Source organism: Lutra lutra, chromosome 14 (genome assembly GCF_902655055.1).
Source record: "Lutra lutra chromosome 14, mLutLut1.2, whole genome shotgun sequence".
NCBI classification, from domain to species: domain Eukaryota; kingdom Metazoa; phylum Chordata; class Mammalia; order Carnivora; family Mustelidae; genus Lutra; species Lutra lutra.
The window spans coordinates 14,688,121-14,704,110 of record NC_062291.1 but is presented as its reverse complement, the minus strand read 5'-3'; the positions used below and the strand labels follow the sequence as shown (position 1 = coordinate 14,704,110).

Here is a 15,990-nt window from a genome sequence, read left to right as displayed (position 1 = left end):
TCCCAACCATATGACCTCAGCAAAGTACTTACTCTCTCTGGACTTCAGGGTTTTCTGTAAAATGGGGACAGCAGTAGTCCTTAACCTCTGACACTGTTGAGGGTTATAGCAGTGTCCAGCCTGTGGCAAGTGTCATATAGGTTTTTGTTAGAAAATCAGTAACTTTTAATATATCTCTGAAAATGTCAACTTCATATTTTTCAGCAAATTCTTGGTTGAGATAGAGTTCATTCATTCTAGAATTCTTAAGGCATTTTTTTCTCTAGAAGTAATTCTCAGTGCTACAGAAGTTCTGCTGCTAGAAGATTCTGCAAGAATATAAGGGAAGGGGCGCCTGGGTGGCTCAGTGGGTTAAGCCGCTGCCTTCGGCTCAGGTCATGATCCCAGGTCCTGGGTTCGGGCCCCACATCAGGCTTTCTGCTCGGCGGGGAGCCTGCTTCCTCCTCTCTCTCTGCCTGCCTCTCTGCCTACTTGTGATTTCTCTCTGTCAAATAAATAAATAAAATCTTAAAAAAAAAAAAAGAATATAAGGGACAAAAAAAATACAAGAATTCTTGAGGCAAATATTTAAATAATTAGTAAAATAAATAAACACCCGATTGTTGGAGGCAAAAAATAATCAAGGCAAGGTAGAACACCCATCTGACACCTTTTTTTTTTTTAAATTTAAAACCATATTATATAAATTAGGAATAAAAAAAGCGATTGCAACCAGAGACATAGTTTATACCATGACCTAAAAGCCTTTGAGCTAATACTTATAGAATAATTGAGAAAGTCCCAAGTTGGTTTGTATAAAGATTTAACAGTGAAACTGGAGTGTCTTACCTTGGATTTTAAACATATAAAACAATGTCTTTAAACAACTGATATATGACTTTTTAGAACACACATAGAAAAATATTTGGAAAAGCAAATAAATTTAACAGAAACTGCTTCGATAGATGGGCAGAGTGACACACTGAGGAATGTTTCTCTTTACCTGATACATAATGATGTTTTCTGCCTTTTGCATTACAGTTTTTTCCAACAACATGTATCATTTTATAGTATACAACTCCTTAAAGTATTACGTGAAGAAGTTAGCGATAAATGCTGGTATTTGGTCCCTTATATTCACTTTTCTTCAAAAATCACAGTAAAGTCTAATGACCAAGAGCTCTGGCTATACCTATGTGGGAAGTAAGTGTACCTTTCCCCAGAAAGCACACTATTGCCAATTGGCAGCAATGGATCTGACCCATACTCCACTCAGAGCCCCTGAATTTGCTTTCAGGTCTTTAACCTCTAGAAAAAATAAAGATAGCACTGCTGTCTTTAATATCTAATCTCTAGTAATGAAAAGAACCAAACTCTTTCCCATAAAACGCCAAGTGTTTTTACCAAGGGTTGGTTGGTATTACCAAGGGTTGGTTGGTGTTAGCAAGGGTTGGTTGGTGTTAGCAAGGGTTGGTTGGCATTAGCAAGGGTTGGTTGGCGTTAGCAAGGGTTGGTTGGTGTTAGCAAGGGTTGGTATTCTATTTGGGTGGAGAACAGTATTGCTTCCCACAAAGAGAACTAACATCAGTAAACTCCCCTCGCCATATTGTCAACTTTGAAAACAGATTTAAGTCCCTCACGAGCTACCCCCAATATCAGCCAGTCCACTTCTTCAAATGTTAATCTTCATAATGTTTCTATTTAGGGGCTTACATGGACTTGCTTGGCACATGAGACAGCCCAAATCCAAGAAGGCAAGGAGAGAATTAATAACTATTGACTATATATCTCATGCCTGGAACAGTGCCAGACATATTTGATGTATTAGCTCCTTTAATCAAAAAGCCACTATTGGGGCGCCTGGGTGGCTCAGTGGGTTAAAGCCTCTGCCTTCTGCTCAGGTCATGATCCCAGGGTCCTGGCATCGAGCCCCGCATCAGGCTCTCTGCTCTGCAGGGAGTCTGCTTCCTCCCCTCTCTCTCTCTGCCTGCCTCTCTGCCTACTTGTGATTTCTCTCTGTCAAATAAATAAAATCTTTAAAAAAAAAAAGCCACTATTATCCCCACTCTGTGTATGATAATACTGGTTCTAAGAAGCTAAGTCATTTGCCCAAAGCCCCATAGCTAGTGAGTCAGAGAGTCAGGGAGCCCCACTCCTGAGCCCTCACTGCCATACCACAGATACTCCATGTTACAGCAGAGCCCTGGATTCAAAGTATAGTCAGATCCTCTGATGATCAGACATTGTTGAGACTGAATGACAAAACTCATAAGTAATTTGTCCAGCACTTTACATGTTCTCACAACACTTATCACAAGCCAGTGCTGAAGCACAGAGCTTGGTATTAACAAGTCAGGAAAGGACAGATGTTGGCAAGGTTGTGGAGAAAGGGGAACCCTCCTACGCTGTTGGTGGGAATGCAAGCTGGTGCGGCCACTCTGGAAAACAGTATGGCGGCTCCTCAAAAAGTTGAAAATAGAGCTATTCTCCAATGCAGCATTCACACTACTGGATATTTACCCCAAACATACAAACGTAGTGATCCGTAGGGGCACGTGCACCCAAATGTTTATAGCAGCAATGTCCACAATAACCAAACTATGGAAAGAACCTAGATGTCCATCAACAGATGAATGGATAAAGAAGATGTGGTGTATATATATACAATGGAATACTATGCAGCCATCAAAAGAAATGAAATCTTGCCATTTGCGACAACATGGATGGAACTAGAGGGTATTATGCTAAGTGAAATAAGTCAATTAGAGAAAAACAATTATCATATGATCTCTCTGATATGATGAATTTGAGAGGCAGGGTTGGGGGGGTCATCGGAAGTAGGGAAGGAAAAAATTAAACAAGATGGGACTGGGGAGGGAGACAAACCATAAGAGACTCTTAATCTCAGGAAACAAACTGAGGGTTGCTGGGGGTTGGGGAGGGGTGGGGTGGGATAGGATGGCTGGGTTATAGACATTGGGGTGGGTATGTGCTATGGTGAGTGCTGTGAAGTGTGTAAGCCTGACGATTCAGAGACCTGTATCCCTGAAGCAAGTAATACATTATATGTTAATAAAAAATAAATAAAACATAAATCCACATAAAGGAGACCTTGATTTTATCCTCTGCCCAGTTCACTATAATTTGTCAATGATAAATAAGTTCTTATCATGATTTTGAAAATAACTGAGGAACTCAAACTAAAAGTTTTATTGTTTTCTTCTCTGCCTCATATATTTCACCCGGGATTTGCAGGAAAATGGACAAAGGAAATATGGCGGCCCTCCACCGGGCTGGGATGCAGCACCCCCAGAAAGAGGCTGTGAAATTTTTATTGGAAAACTTCCCCGAGACCTTTTTGAGGATGAACTTATACCATTATGTGAAAAAGTAAGTCCAAATTTCATGTTTTCTTATCTCTCAAGGGAAAAATACTATACACTTTGTTAAAGTGCTCATTCTTGGCTGGGGATGGCTTCTCTTCCGATTGCCATTCCTCAACGTGGACAAACTCAAAACCTTGCTGTTAGTGGCTGTCCCCTTATTGTCAGTGCCTCGAGGTCACTCTTCCTATTCCTGATGGCTTGAACTAGGGCTGCTGCTCATTTTCAAGTTCTGATCCTTGATCTGCATAGGTGCACCAAGTTAGCAAAAGGTTAGCCATCATTCTATATTACTACTACAAGGATCTCTCCAAAATACGATATTGTTCCAACTTGACATTCGAATATGGTTTTCCCAAGTGCACCATTTCACATCCAAAGAGCATGTGTAGGTTTGCCAGCGTTCTTTGTGCACTTATACATAATGGTTCAGAATGAAATTTGCTTCTACAGGTTTCATTTGGCGGCCCTAATGCATCAGCAAGATTAAGAATGGGGTCTCTCCAAGTCATTACATAATTAAGGAACACATTTTCTCGGTTTTAATGCCAAGTCATATATTGTAGCTAAACCCAAATGTATAGGGAGAACAGAAAATTACAATCTGTTTTCAAGGTTTTACCAAGTGGTGTTTCAACAACCACATTCCTGAAAATTTTAGAAAAATTAGAGTCTAGCTATTTCTTTCCCTAAATGCCAAAATCAATTGTGTGTCTGTATAACTCAGCCTCTGATTCAGAACCGCTCCTAATTTTATACAAACAATCTCATTTGGCATGTGCACAAATTATGAGGATTTGATCCTGTAAGAATTTTATATCCTGACCTTGAAAATGAGCTCCGAGAAACACCTAAAACAGATGAAACATGCTTGAACTCTTTCCTGATGAGCCCTGGATTGACAGATGTCCAGCACTGAATACCGTGGGGAGGGGTGAGGAGGGTGCCGGTGGGGGAGGCTGAGCCGGCGGGTAACCAACCACCAAGAAGCACACACCTCTCCCTGCACATGCCTGTCCTATCTCTTAGGGCCACTGGTCATACAGCAGCCAGCAAGAATAAATTACTGAGCCTGGGTTGCTGGAGAACATCTGGGGTAGCAGGAAGAAAACAGAAGACCTGTAGTCAGAAGGATAGAGTGAGTGGCCTCCTGCTGTGAGCTTCTGATCTTGGGCTAATTATGTAAAACTAGCATCTACCTTCAGCCTACAGATGAAAACAGCAACAGAAAGCCCCAGATCATCCTCCAAAACACATCCTCCCTGGACATCTTGAGGTCATGGTGGGAGAAAGACACAAGAAATCAATTAGCAAGGTTCTAAGTGAAAGTCCCAGGTCACTGGTAGATTATGACCAAGTAAAGATAAAACTACGGAAATTTGAGAGGCCAAGGTAGAGGGCAAGGACAGATCTATTGTGAAATCATGCTTCTGATGACAGATGCGTCCTCTGGTCCCAAGGATGGTGGATAAATCCACAGACAATTGTGTGATGAAAGGCCATTTGCTCTATCGAAAACCTACTCTGTTAAGTCAAGCTGAAATGCACTTGTACGTGTTTTCTTTAGCTTGACTTTGACCATGAGTCAGATAACAGATCTGAACCCAGCATGAAAATATTCAAATAGAATGCAAATGCCGAATATGGTAGAGATGAGGCTTCAGAAAACTGTGTGTGTGTGTGTGTGTGTGTGTGTGTGTTTCCATTTGGAAGTACAAATGGACAAACATGGATTCTCTCTTTTATTTGTAGATTGGTAAAATTTATGAAATGAGGATGATGATGGATTTTAATGGCAACAATAGAGGGTATGCCTTTGTAACTTTCTCCAATAGACAGGAAGCCAAGGATGCAATCAAGCAACTTAACAACTACGAAATTAGGTAAGAGACACTTCTTCTGATTAAAAGTGAAGAGACAATGCACCTGTATCTTTCTTCCATCAAACTTATCTAATATATGGGACGCCTGGGTGGCTCAGTTGGTTAAGCAGCTGCCTTCGGCTCAGGTCATGATCCCAGCGTGCTGGGATCAAGTCCCGCATCGGGCTCCTTGCTCATCAGGGAACCTGCTTCTCCCTCTGCCTCTGCCTGCCATTCTGTCTGCCTGTGCTCACTCTCTCTCCCTCTCTCTCTCTGACAAATAAATAAATAAAATCTTTGAAGAAAAAAAAAAACTTATCTAATATAGTATATGAAATACACAGGTAGATCAGAAATAAAAAAGGTTTCTTTTCCTTGGTGAAAACCAATTTGATACAATACGTATTTAATGTTAACATTATATAAGGTGTCAAACTAAGGTTTGTGAAACACTCCAAGAAACAAACATCATTCTTTCATCTGTCATGAATATGATGATGGACACTGTTCAAAATATTGGAAATATCCAGATTTCTTTTCCTAGCCTCAGAGTAAGCAGATGGGTATATTTTTATGAGTATGTAAATCATACAAGGACTCTAAAAACGCAAATAAACAAAAAGCAGAACCAGACCAATAAACATAGGAAACAGCGTGATGGTTACCAGAGGGGGTAGCCTCAAGGATGAGCAAGATGGGTGAAGGGGAGTGGGAGGTCCGACCTTCTGGTTCTGGAATGACTCGGTCACAGGGATGCAAGGCACAACCTATGGAAGGTAGTCAGTGGTATTGTAATAGTGTCGTACGGTGTTGAGCAGAGCATGACATACAGAGAAGTCAAATCACTGTGAAACTAAGGACACATTGTGTATCAGCTACACTCAAAAAAAAAAAAAAATTAGGTATGAAAAAATAAAACCACCTCTGAGGAGGTAGCTACCCTAATTTAGTGTATTTAAGAAGATACTCTCCAGGAAAGTACAATTTTACCTAAGACTTGAAAGAAGAGTCGGCTGTGACAGCCTGATCTGGAGGAAGATTATTCTAGAGAATAAGAACAGCATGTGCAAAGTTGCCCAAGTGAGAACAAGCTCGAGGTGTTAGAGAACAAAGCCAACGAGGTAGAAACAGGAGACCTGAAGGCAGTGCCCTCTGAGAGCCTTATATGCCATGATTCAAAAATTGCCTCTTCTTCTAATAAGGAGGAGAAAATGTTTCATTAGATTCATGCTTTTAGAAACATAACTCTGGCTGTTGGGTGAAGAATGGACTGTAGCAGGGAAAGAGGGAAGCCGAAGGGAAAGACACAGCAGAGAGTAGTCTAGTAGACAAGGGCTGATGGCAGGGGCACGGCGGCTGGTGGTGCAGGTGGCCAGACGGGTCAGACATGGGATACGTTCTGCAGGTTGAACAGACAAAACTAGCTAAACATTGGATTTGGAGTGAGAGCAAGGTTAAAATTCAGGGAGGAAGGCAAGGACGTGGTCCCCATGTCTGGGGAAGAGATAGTGTCCTTGCGATGGGAACACGAGGAGAATCACCAGAAACGTGAAGAGCTTAGTTTGGGGGAATTTACATTTGAGATTCACATTAGACATCCCCACGGGAGCTGTTGGAGAGGTGTCCATATGATACTGGAGCCAGGAGAGAGATCACAGGGCCTGCCAAACCCAGGTAATATTGCAAACCATGGGACTGGTGGTGGATTCTGGGGCATAATTGACCCTGTGCTATCAATAGCTGGTTTTAATCCACTAGAAACAGGGCTAACATCATGAAATTGTCTGAGTTCTAAAACCTCCAGCTAGAGAGGGAACTGTGCTCAGTCATTTCTTAAAGGAAGCCATGGGGTCCCTGGAAGAAAGGTCAATGAAACAGTTGGAAAACAACAGCCTTGGGGTCAGACAGGTTTTACCTGAGTGCCGGCCTCTCAGAGCCTCAGCGCGCTCATCCCCAAGTGGGGCTCCTCACACTCCCATCAGAGGCGTCCTGGTGTTTGGAACATGGTAATAGGTCAACAAATGATAGAACTCGTAGATCTTAGCACAGTTGGCAATTCTAAGATGTAATTGCCATATACGTCCTTTCTACATCTTAAAATTCATGTCATCCCCATGTGAGTACAAAGGGACTTCCTACCGTTTACTGGCTCTCACCTTCCTACAGGGCCCAGATAAGTCCTGCATTATGCAGAGAATTCTGTCAGTCCAACAGTTACTGGGTCATTTTCCTTAAACCCCTGAGCTACAGAAAGATGCACACAGTTGGTAACCTCAGTAGCTTACCCACTCAGTCCCAAGGTCGGATCCTGGAACAGAGTTTTGGAGGAGAGTATAAAGGAAGTTCCTCTCCCACACATGCCTCCACGAATCCAAAAGAACTCTGTCTGGTATGTGCAGGGTTGTCTGGCACGGGAACCAGGGGATCAGAGCCATGGGCTTCATCGGACAAATCCTGGGACCGTCAGCACCTACTAAATCACACCTTCTCAGCATCTGTCATAGGAGATGACAGACACTAAACTGTTTTTGGAAAGGGCTCCAGAAAGCTCTATTTTAATATAGCTTTGTCACAGGACACGTACGAGGTTTCAGGGATCAGCGGTGTCCCCATTCCTTGGTCCCTCGTGGAGCCTAGCTATCTGGAGAGAGAGGATTACTCTCAAAATGGCTTTTAGGTTAAGATGGACGGCGACTTGGCCACGCAGGGAATCAGCCCAGTTTGCTGTATGTACTCGACCCTTTGTTACACACTGGGGCCTGTCAGCGCTTTCCGAGAACAGATAGGGTGTAGAAAAGGAGCACAATCAATCCATGCCAGGCTCTGATAGGTAAGAGTACGCTCTGGGAATGTCAGTGTCTTCGTCTATAAAGGAGAGGAAGATATACTTATCTCATGAGGGTAGTATGAAAAATAAACAGATAATGCAGGCAAAGCTCACGTGGTCTAGGAGTGTTTGCTGATGATTACGGGGGAGGAGGGAGAGGAGGGCGGGAGGAGGAGCGGGAAGAGGGGGAGGGGAAATGTCATAAAGCATTTGGAAAGAGCAAGCTGGTGGCCACGTTCCAGTCAAAGACCAGGCTGGAAGCCAGAAACAAGGTGGGGGGCGGGGGAGGCAGAGCAGAGCAGTACTTTAAAAAATCAAGGTGTAGGATAAATAGGATATGAAATAATAGCAAAATAGATAACCCAGAGCCAAGCTCTCCTACTTCCACTCCGTCCTAGGTCAGTCCTGCTAGACAGAACCTGGCCTGCGGAGAAGACGATAATCTTCTATTCGCTTTAACCACTATTTCTCAGGAGATAGATGACGTTCTTATCCGGAAAAGACCCATAATTGTCCTCTCGTCCTCCTCATCATCAAATATTCACTGAGATTTGTCTAATTGTCTGGCTTCTGGAGACACTGGACCCGGGCCCTCAGCGTGTGAGGGATGGCTTTTTGTCTCCAAGCAGTTCTGGGAAAGTGCCGGACAAACCACACAGATTTAAAAATAGGACAGGAGACACCAGGCTCCACCTGCTGGTAAAGGATACCCGACCAGCCCTCCATCAAAAATAATAGAATTTCTAAAGAAATAATGTTTTGGAATAGAGGGGTTTCTTTAAAAAAAAAAAAAAAAAAAAAAAACCCTAAAAGAGGATTTTATCCACCCTTCCCTACTCACAAGGAAAAGCACATTCCTCAGGCGACAGTCACCAGACTATAAGGGACCTGTCACAGGTCTGCTAGGCGGTCCTCAGTTCTCCAGCAAAGCATGGAGGACAAGCAGGACAGGGACCAGTCCTGGGGAGCATGCCCGCCACCCCACTGAACGCCACTAGTTCCAAGAAATCAGAGTAGCCTCCACTCACCCGGCTGAGTACTTCTCTCTATGACATGCGAGTAATTTCTGTGAAAGGAATTTTACCCATTTTAACCACTTTAATAACTTTGTGCTATTACGAAAGTCACACAACAAAAGGCAAAAAAAAAAAAAAGGCGATAAAAATTCAAGCCACTCCTCCACAATCCCATTGCCCCAAGATAGCCACTGTGCTGGTGTTTTGCTTTTTAGTATCTTTCTAGATTTTCAGGACAGTGGTTATCAAAATGGTGTCCTCATATACTTATCTTGAAGTCTTTGTTTTTAAGCCCGTAGCCTCGGGCGAACTGGTTTTTTAACCAATGAATATTCTTCTTCATTACCATGTTGAAATGACTATCGAGAATTCTATGGTGTAAATTCCCAGGTTTTTAGTATCAGTGACTCTCAGCCAGGAATGGTAGCATCCACCCCAGGGAATATTTAGAAAGATGAAGAGGCATTTTTAGCTGACCTAACGGGTTGGGTTGAGAGCACAAGAACCCAGGGGTGACAGAGATATGACAGTGCACAAGGCAGAAAGACCCAGCCCCAGGGTCAGTATCATCTCAGCCAAGCTGCATTAAACTGGTTCTGGATGGTGGGATATTTTGGTTATTTCCAATCTGGGGACTATTTTTTTTTAAAGATTTTATTTATTTATTTGACAGAGAGAGAGAGAGGTCACAATTAGGCAGAGAGGTAGGCAGAGAGAGAGAACGGGATGCAGGCTCCCTGCCAAGCAGAGAGCCTGATGCAGGCCTTGATCCCAGGACTCTGAGATCATGACCTGAGCCGAAAGCAGAGCCACCCAGGCACCCCTGGGGACTATTTTAAATAATAGCAGTGAATATCCTGATACAAAAATGTTGGTTCATCCCTTTCCTAAAGACATTCTCCCAGAAGAGGCACTATTTGCCCCAAAATTATGTACAAAAGATTTTTGATACATTTTCCCAAATGTCCCCCAGAAAAGCCCGATCTGCCCTCTCCCAGGGAAGACAGACATGAACTTGTTCATCAGCAACCCTGGGCAGCAGACCCAGGAATGAACTGAGAGTCTGGAGGCCAATTTCATCCCTTAAAATCCACAAAACCTTAAGCAAGTCATTCAGTTTCTCGGGGTCTCAAGTTCTTCATCTATAAAATGGAAACAGCACCTGCTCTGCCCATCTTCCCTGGGCAGGTCAAGTAAGAGAGTATGTGAAAGTGTGTTCAGCATAAGGGACAATTTCTAAGAGCAGTCATGTCAGAATCGCTTCCCTACTTGGCTGGGAAGGAAAGGGAGCAGTGGGCTCACGACCTCACAGCCATGTGTGGCCAAGGGTTGGGGGGGACTATGTGAGTGACAGGGGCAAGGTGCGTGTGCGTTGGGATGGGGGGATTGTTCCTGGTGGTGAGGAAACACCAGGAAGACCAAACATCCCACGTCCACGGGCCAGATCAGGTCTGGAGTCAAAAGTTTTACAACCTCCCTCTTAAGCCTCAATCACACAAGGATTTCTTGCCAAGCAGAAAGAATGTCTTACCCCTCCCCCTTTATTTGTTTGCAGAAATGGGCGTCTCTTAGGGGTGTGCGCCAGTGTGGACAACTGCCGATTGTTTGTGGGGGGAATCCCAAAGACCAAGAAGAGAGAAGAAATCCTAGCAGAGATGAAAAAGGTCACCGAAGGAGTTGTCGACGTGATTGTGTACCCGAGCGCTGCCGACAAAACCAGAAACCGGGGCTTCGCCTTTGTGGAGTACGAGAGTCATCGGACAGCTGCCATGGCCCGAAGGAAGTTGCTGCCAGGTAAGCAGCCCCTCCTCAAAGAGGGAACACCCCCCCCCCCCCACTGTACTACCTGCCTGCCCCAGGCCGCTGTGTGCCTGAGAAAAGGAGACAGAGGCTGGGTGTTGTGTGTTTGCTCTTGGGCTTTGCTTCTGGGCCACTTTAAACCCCTTCCCCTTCTCATCTAGGTCACAGTAGCTGCAGCTCCTGGCAGGTTCTGCAGACTGGGTTCTGGAACACAGGCACGGAGGCTAACATTCATGCACTAACCCTGTGATGAAGGGTTGAAGAATATATCCACTGTTTTTCTGCACAGACGTTGTTACGAGGCTTCTAGGAACGGAGTAGATTGTCCATTATGATGTAGAGAGACCTATGATCCTGACGACAGCTAAGGGACATGAACTCCTATTAGGACTGCCTAGTGTCTGATATTCTCTAATTTGAGGGTAAAAGAATAGCCCTCCAACTACAACCATAATGTGGGTCCCATTTGGGCAATGCCCTTCAATCCCTGAGTTTTAGGGACTCCACACCAAGGCCCTGGTCAGCTTTAGGGAAATTGTTGAAAATCCTCTGCTCATTCTTAAACATTCACTAAAACTTAGACAAAGGTATTAAGATGAATCAATATTAACATAAGAGGATTTCAAGAATGACAGAGTGGCGACATTGGTATCCACGCTTCTCTTGAACCCCATGGGAGAGCCACCAGAATGAAAGACAAAACCAACAGCACCTAGATTTATCTCATATCGTCTCTGTACACAAGCTCACAAACAAACCATGAATGAGGAAGTCACAGGGATGAAAGGTACAGCGCGGGGAGATCGTTAATGATATTGTAATAGCATTGTATGGTGGCAGACGGGAGCAACACTCCTGAGCACAGCGTAATGCCCCGTGGGCCTATCGCTAGGTCGTGCCCCTGAGTCTAGTGTAACAGGTGTATGAGCTGTACTTCAACATAAAAGAAAATTTAACCCACTGAGAAGGTAAGCCCTCTAGAAGTTTTCAGAATTGGAAGATGACTTCTGATCTGCGGAAAGATTTATTTTTTATGATTTATTTATTGGGGAGGGCAGGGGCAGAGGGGGAGGTAGAGAATCCCAACCAGACTCCCCACTGAGCACGGAGCCCAGTGTGGAGCTTGATCTCAGGACCCTGAGATCGTGACCTGAGCCGAAATCAAGAGTCAGTCGGAAGCTCAACCACCTGAGCCCCCCAGGTGCCTCGGGGAAGATTTCTTCATTATTATTTTCATGAAGACAGCTCAAGTGAAAAGATAAGAGATCGCCCCCAAAGTTGCCAAATCCATTAGTGAGATGGGGATTTTTCAGGTTGACGCTTCCCTTCCCTACTCTGCTACCATCCCATGGTCAGACCCTGCGCTACGCAGGCACAGAAAACCCCCGACGCTCCTCCTGAGGTGTCCTTAGCCCCTCGTTGACCCGAATTTAATCTTTGGTATCCTTGATGACTCGTCCCTCTTCAACGGTTCTGCCATGAAAAAGTCCCTTGGATCCATCCTGATCTCAGACCATCACTGGAGTTGAAAAACATCTACCCAAACCGAGACAGTTTTCAAAAACTCCAGATTATCTCCCAACTCTGTTATCTTTTGGATTACCCCACTCTCTGCCTCCTTCTCGACAAACATCCCCCCCAGATCAGTGTTCCCCAAATACCAGGTCATCCTTTCGACGATTCTGGCCAATAATAGGACTTGGATCTCTCTGTGTCGGGCAGGGGGAAGGGGAGCTGAATGGTCCTGCTCACTCATTGGTTCAACAATAATCACCTGCTGGCTTGGGGCAGCGGAGACAGAGGGAAAAACTGAGCCTGTTACTCAAGGCTCTGGTCCTTTCCACACATACTGGCTACCTTCCATTTCCCCACAAAAGCCTTCTTTCCAGCAGGACCAACTCCCCTGTGTTCTAGACAACACCATGCTGATTGGTGACTCCTTTATTCTGAAAACTGTACCCCCCACCCCAAGAATGACCAGCAGCCTCCCCTCCCCCACGGCCCCATGGCATTCAAAGCCCCAGCTGAGCTGCCCTGGGGCTGAGAAACCAGCTGCCGCTCCCCAGCTCCCACTAACCGCTTCTCCCCATGACTGGTGCAACCAGATACGTGCCATATTTTGGGGGGTCAGGGAGGCTAGCGGTGAGAGAGGGTACAACATGGGGAAAAGATAGCTTTCAGGGGCTAATCAGCGTCCCTAGAGAACCAGAACTTTCGCTCGGCTTCCGCTCTTCCAAGAAAACCGCATACTGACCCACCAAAGAGTTTCTCTCCACTTGAACCGAGCGGACTAGTCCCACCAGGATGGGGTAGCCAGCCCTCAGGAATTCTCTGGAACTTGGTTATGCCTGCCCCCGAGGCCCTGACTTTTCCTTAGAGATGGTGCCTGCAGGAACCACCGGCATACAGGCCCCCTTGGTCTCCCCGGCCACTGCACCCCTTCGTGAGGACCGAGGCAGCCCCCTTCATCCCCCCTGGAGGGACACTCGACTGAGCTGAGTTTCTTGGGCTGCACGTGAGTCTAGGGGCGTCCTGGCCGTGGATCCGCCAGCCGGAGCCGACTGCTCGTTCCTGCTGCACCCCTCGAGCAAGACCGACGACCCACTGGGACAGCCTATTCCCTCACTGTAGATTCAACAGCAGCAAAGGGTTTGGGTCACTGGCAGTTCTCTGGGGAGCCTGGTTGGAAAGCAGGGATCTTTAGCAACCACGTAAGAGCCGCAAGCAGCTTTTCCTTCCTAACCCACCCAGACTTGGAGACAGAGACAACCACTGTCTAATGAATGTGACATGTGGGGCCCAGCCACTTACCTCCCTGCCAACAGTGGCCACTGCCTGCCGGCCCTGCGTCCTTCCAGAAGGGCGTGTGTGTCCCACAGCCCCGGTCGCGGCGTCCACCTCTGAAGCAAGCAGAGCGTGGTGAGGACACTGCGAGGCAAGTTCTCGCCGTGGCTCCACCCATCAGCCAGCGCGGCAGTCACCTGGAGGGCTCGTGAGAGCGCAGCCAGCGTGGCCCCACCCTGCAGTTCCAGGCTCAGTGGGTCTGGACAGGCACCCGCCATTTGCATTTGTAACGAGCTCCCAGGATGCCATGCTGTGGAGACCCAAGTTCGAGAACGCGAGATCTAAGTCAGCAGCTGTCCGCTGTGGGCTGCAGATGCAAATGGTATGAGGAGGTTTTGAAACAATACCAGGAACTAGATCAACCTCTGATCACCTGAATCGGCCTCTCTGGGGCCCTCGTGTTTTAAGTTTTCTAGGTTATTTTGTTGTGTGGCCCGTGTTGTCATTCACTGCTAACTCCATCGACTCAGGATACTGGCCATCACCTGAGGGGAGGTTGGTAAGAACGCCTGGAGGAATAAACAGGAGCCTTTACTACAGTGGGCATTGCTCCCTTCCAAAGGAAATGCTTAAAAAACAACAAACAACAACAACAACAAAAAATACTATCTATTTCACCCAAAGAGTAACTCTGAAGAAACTATGCCGCAAGGAAAGACCAAAAACCCCAAAACGGTCAAGGGAGAGCACATCCCTGGAAAGTGATTAGGTCCCTTACGTACACCATCTTTTATGTCCACGACACGAGGTAGTACTTCCATTATCCCCATTTTGTAGATGAGGAGATCAGTGTTTCGAAAGGTGACTTCCTAGTCAGAACTGTGATCTGACGTTTGAACTTGAACTTCAAAGTCTATGTTCCCAAATCCCTCAGCAGCCCCGACTTCCATGGGGATGTTGAAGGAGATCACTGTTTACCATACCTCCTCCAATTCCGTCCACCGCAGCCTTCTGCAGACCTTCCAGCTGGCCGATGGCCTCCTGCGGTCCCAGACCAGGATGGCAAAGGCCAACAGTGTTCTCTGAAAATGTAGCAGTCTAACAGCAAGTGGAAGGGGATTGGGTCCAGCACACCTATGAGTGGGACTCAGGTTGGGTATTTCTTTTTTTTTTTTTTTTTAAGATTTTATTTATTTATTTGACAGAGAGAGAGATCACAAGTACCAGGATGGCAAAGGCCAACAGTGTTCTCTGAAAATGTAGCAGTCTAACAGCAAGTGGAAGGGGATTGGGTCCAGCACACCTATGAGTGGGACTCAGGTTGGGTATTTCTTTTTTTTTTTTTTTAAGATTTTATTTATTTATTTGACAGAGAGAGAGATCACAAGTAGGCAGATAGGCAGGCAGAGAGAGAGGGGGAAGCAGGCTCACTGCCGAGCAGACAGCCCGATGTGGGGCTCCATCCCAGGACCCTGAGATCATGACCTGAGCCAAAGGCAGCAGCTTAACCCACTGAGCCAGCCAGGTGCCCCAGGTTGGGTGTTTCTTAAAACTCTTCCAAAACGACTCACAAAAAACACACAGAATTTCCAAATTTAGAAATTAAGTTGACTGCCCCTCCCCATGGAGTGACTGTGAGCGGGAACCGAGGTAGCGAATGGAAAACACATTCTATAGGGCAAGATACACAATAAATTGCAACTTCAGGAATCCAAGAATAGACGTAGTCATCACAAAGAATTCGGTTTCTCATCACAGACCCTTCCATTGCTCGGTCTTCTTGAACACGGTGAAATGTTTTTCTGCAGATTCCCAAGTTGTCCATGTGCCATCAGAGAAAGAGGAGGGGGCAGAGCTGATGAGAGCCCTAACGAATGTAAGGGACAGAGAACATACGAGGGGACCCTGTGTCCCCAGTTACTCTTGCCCACACAACAGTTTGTAGCTTGGTGGTGGCCACTGGTCACACAGATCCCAACAGCAGCAGACATACTTCCTACTGATCTTTTTAATGCTTCGTGAAGTCAGACTCTATGCAGAGCCCTAAATCCATTTTGCCCTTTCTCCCCTTCTGCCACCTCCCTTTCAACGACTATTTTCCTCCCCCTGTGAGAGCTGGAGCTAGAGAACCCAAACCTTCCCATTGCTGCCTCATTTCTATTGCATTTCAAACCACATCCCAGTTCCCTTTATGCTCCATCATTACGATAAGCCATCTGCCACAGAGAATCCCTTCTACCACCTCTTCCTTCTATTTGGAAGATTTCCTAAAATCAGTCATCACCTCTTGAATATCAGTCTTCATTCTCTACCAAGACCTCAAAACATCGGTTGCATTT

The 15,990-nt window shown here is 45.7% G+C and overlaps 1 protein-coding gene across 4 annotated transcripts in view; it reads left to right on the top strand.

The window, feature by feature from the left end:
• A1CF (APOBEC1 complementation factor) overlaps window positions 1-15,990 on the top strand; it is a 90,058-nt gene that overhangs the window by 39,771 nt on the left and 34,297 nt on the right. For 3 of the 4 annotated variants that reach the window (XM_047703036.1, XM_047703034.1, XM_047703035.1), the window contains exons 3-5: window positions 3,235-3,369; window positions 5,115-5,245; window positions 10,623-10,861. In XM_047703036.1, the coding sequence (XP_047558992.1) occupies window positions 3,235-3,369; window positions 5,115-5,245; window positions 10,623-10,861 (505 nt within the window). Of the gene's footprint in view, window positions 1-3,231; window positions 3,374-5,114; window positions 5,246-10,622; window positions 10,862-15,990 lie in introns of those variants that run through there. The other variant, XM_047703037.1, reaches the window with a different exon arrangement.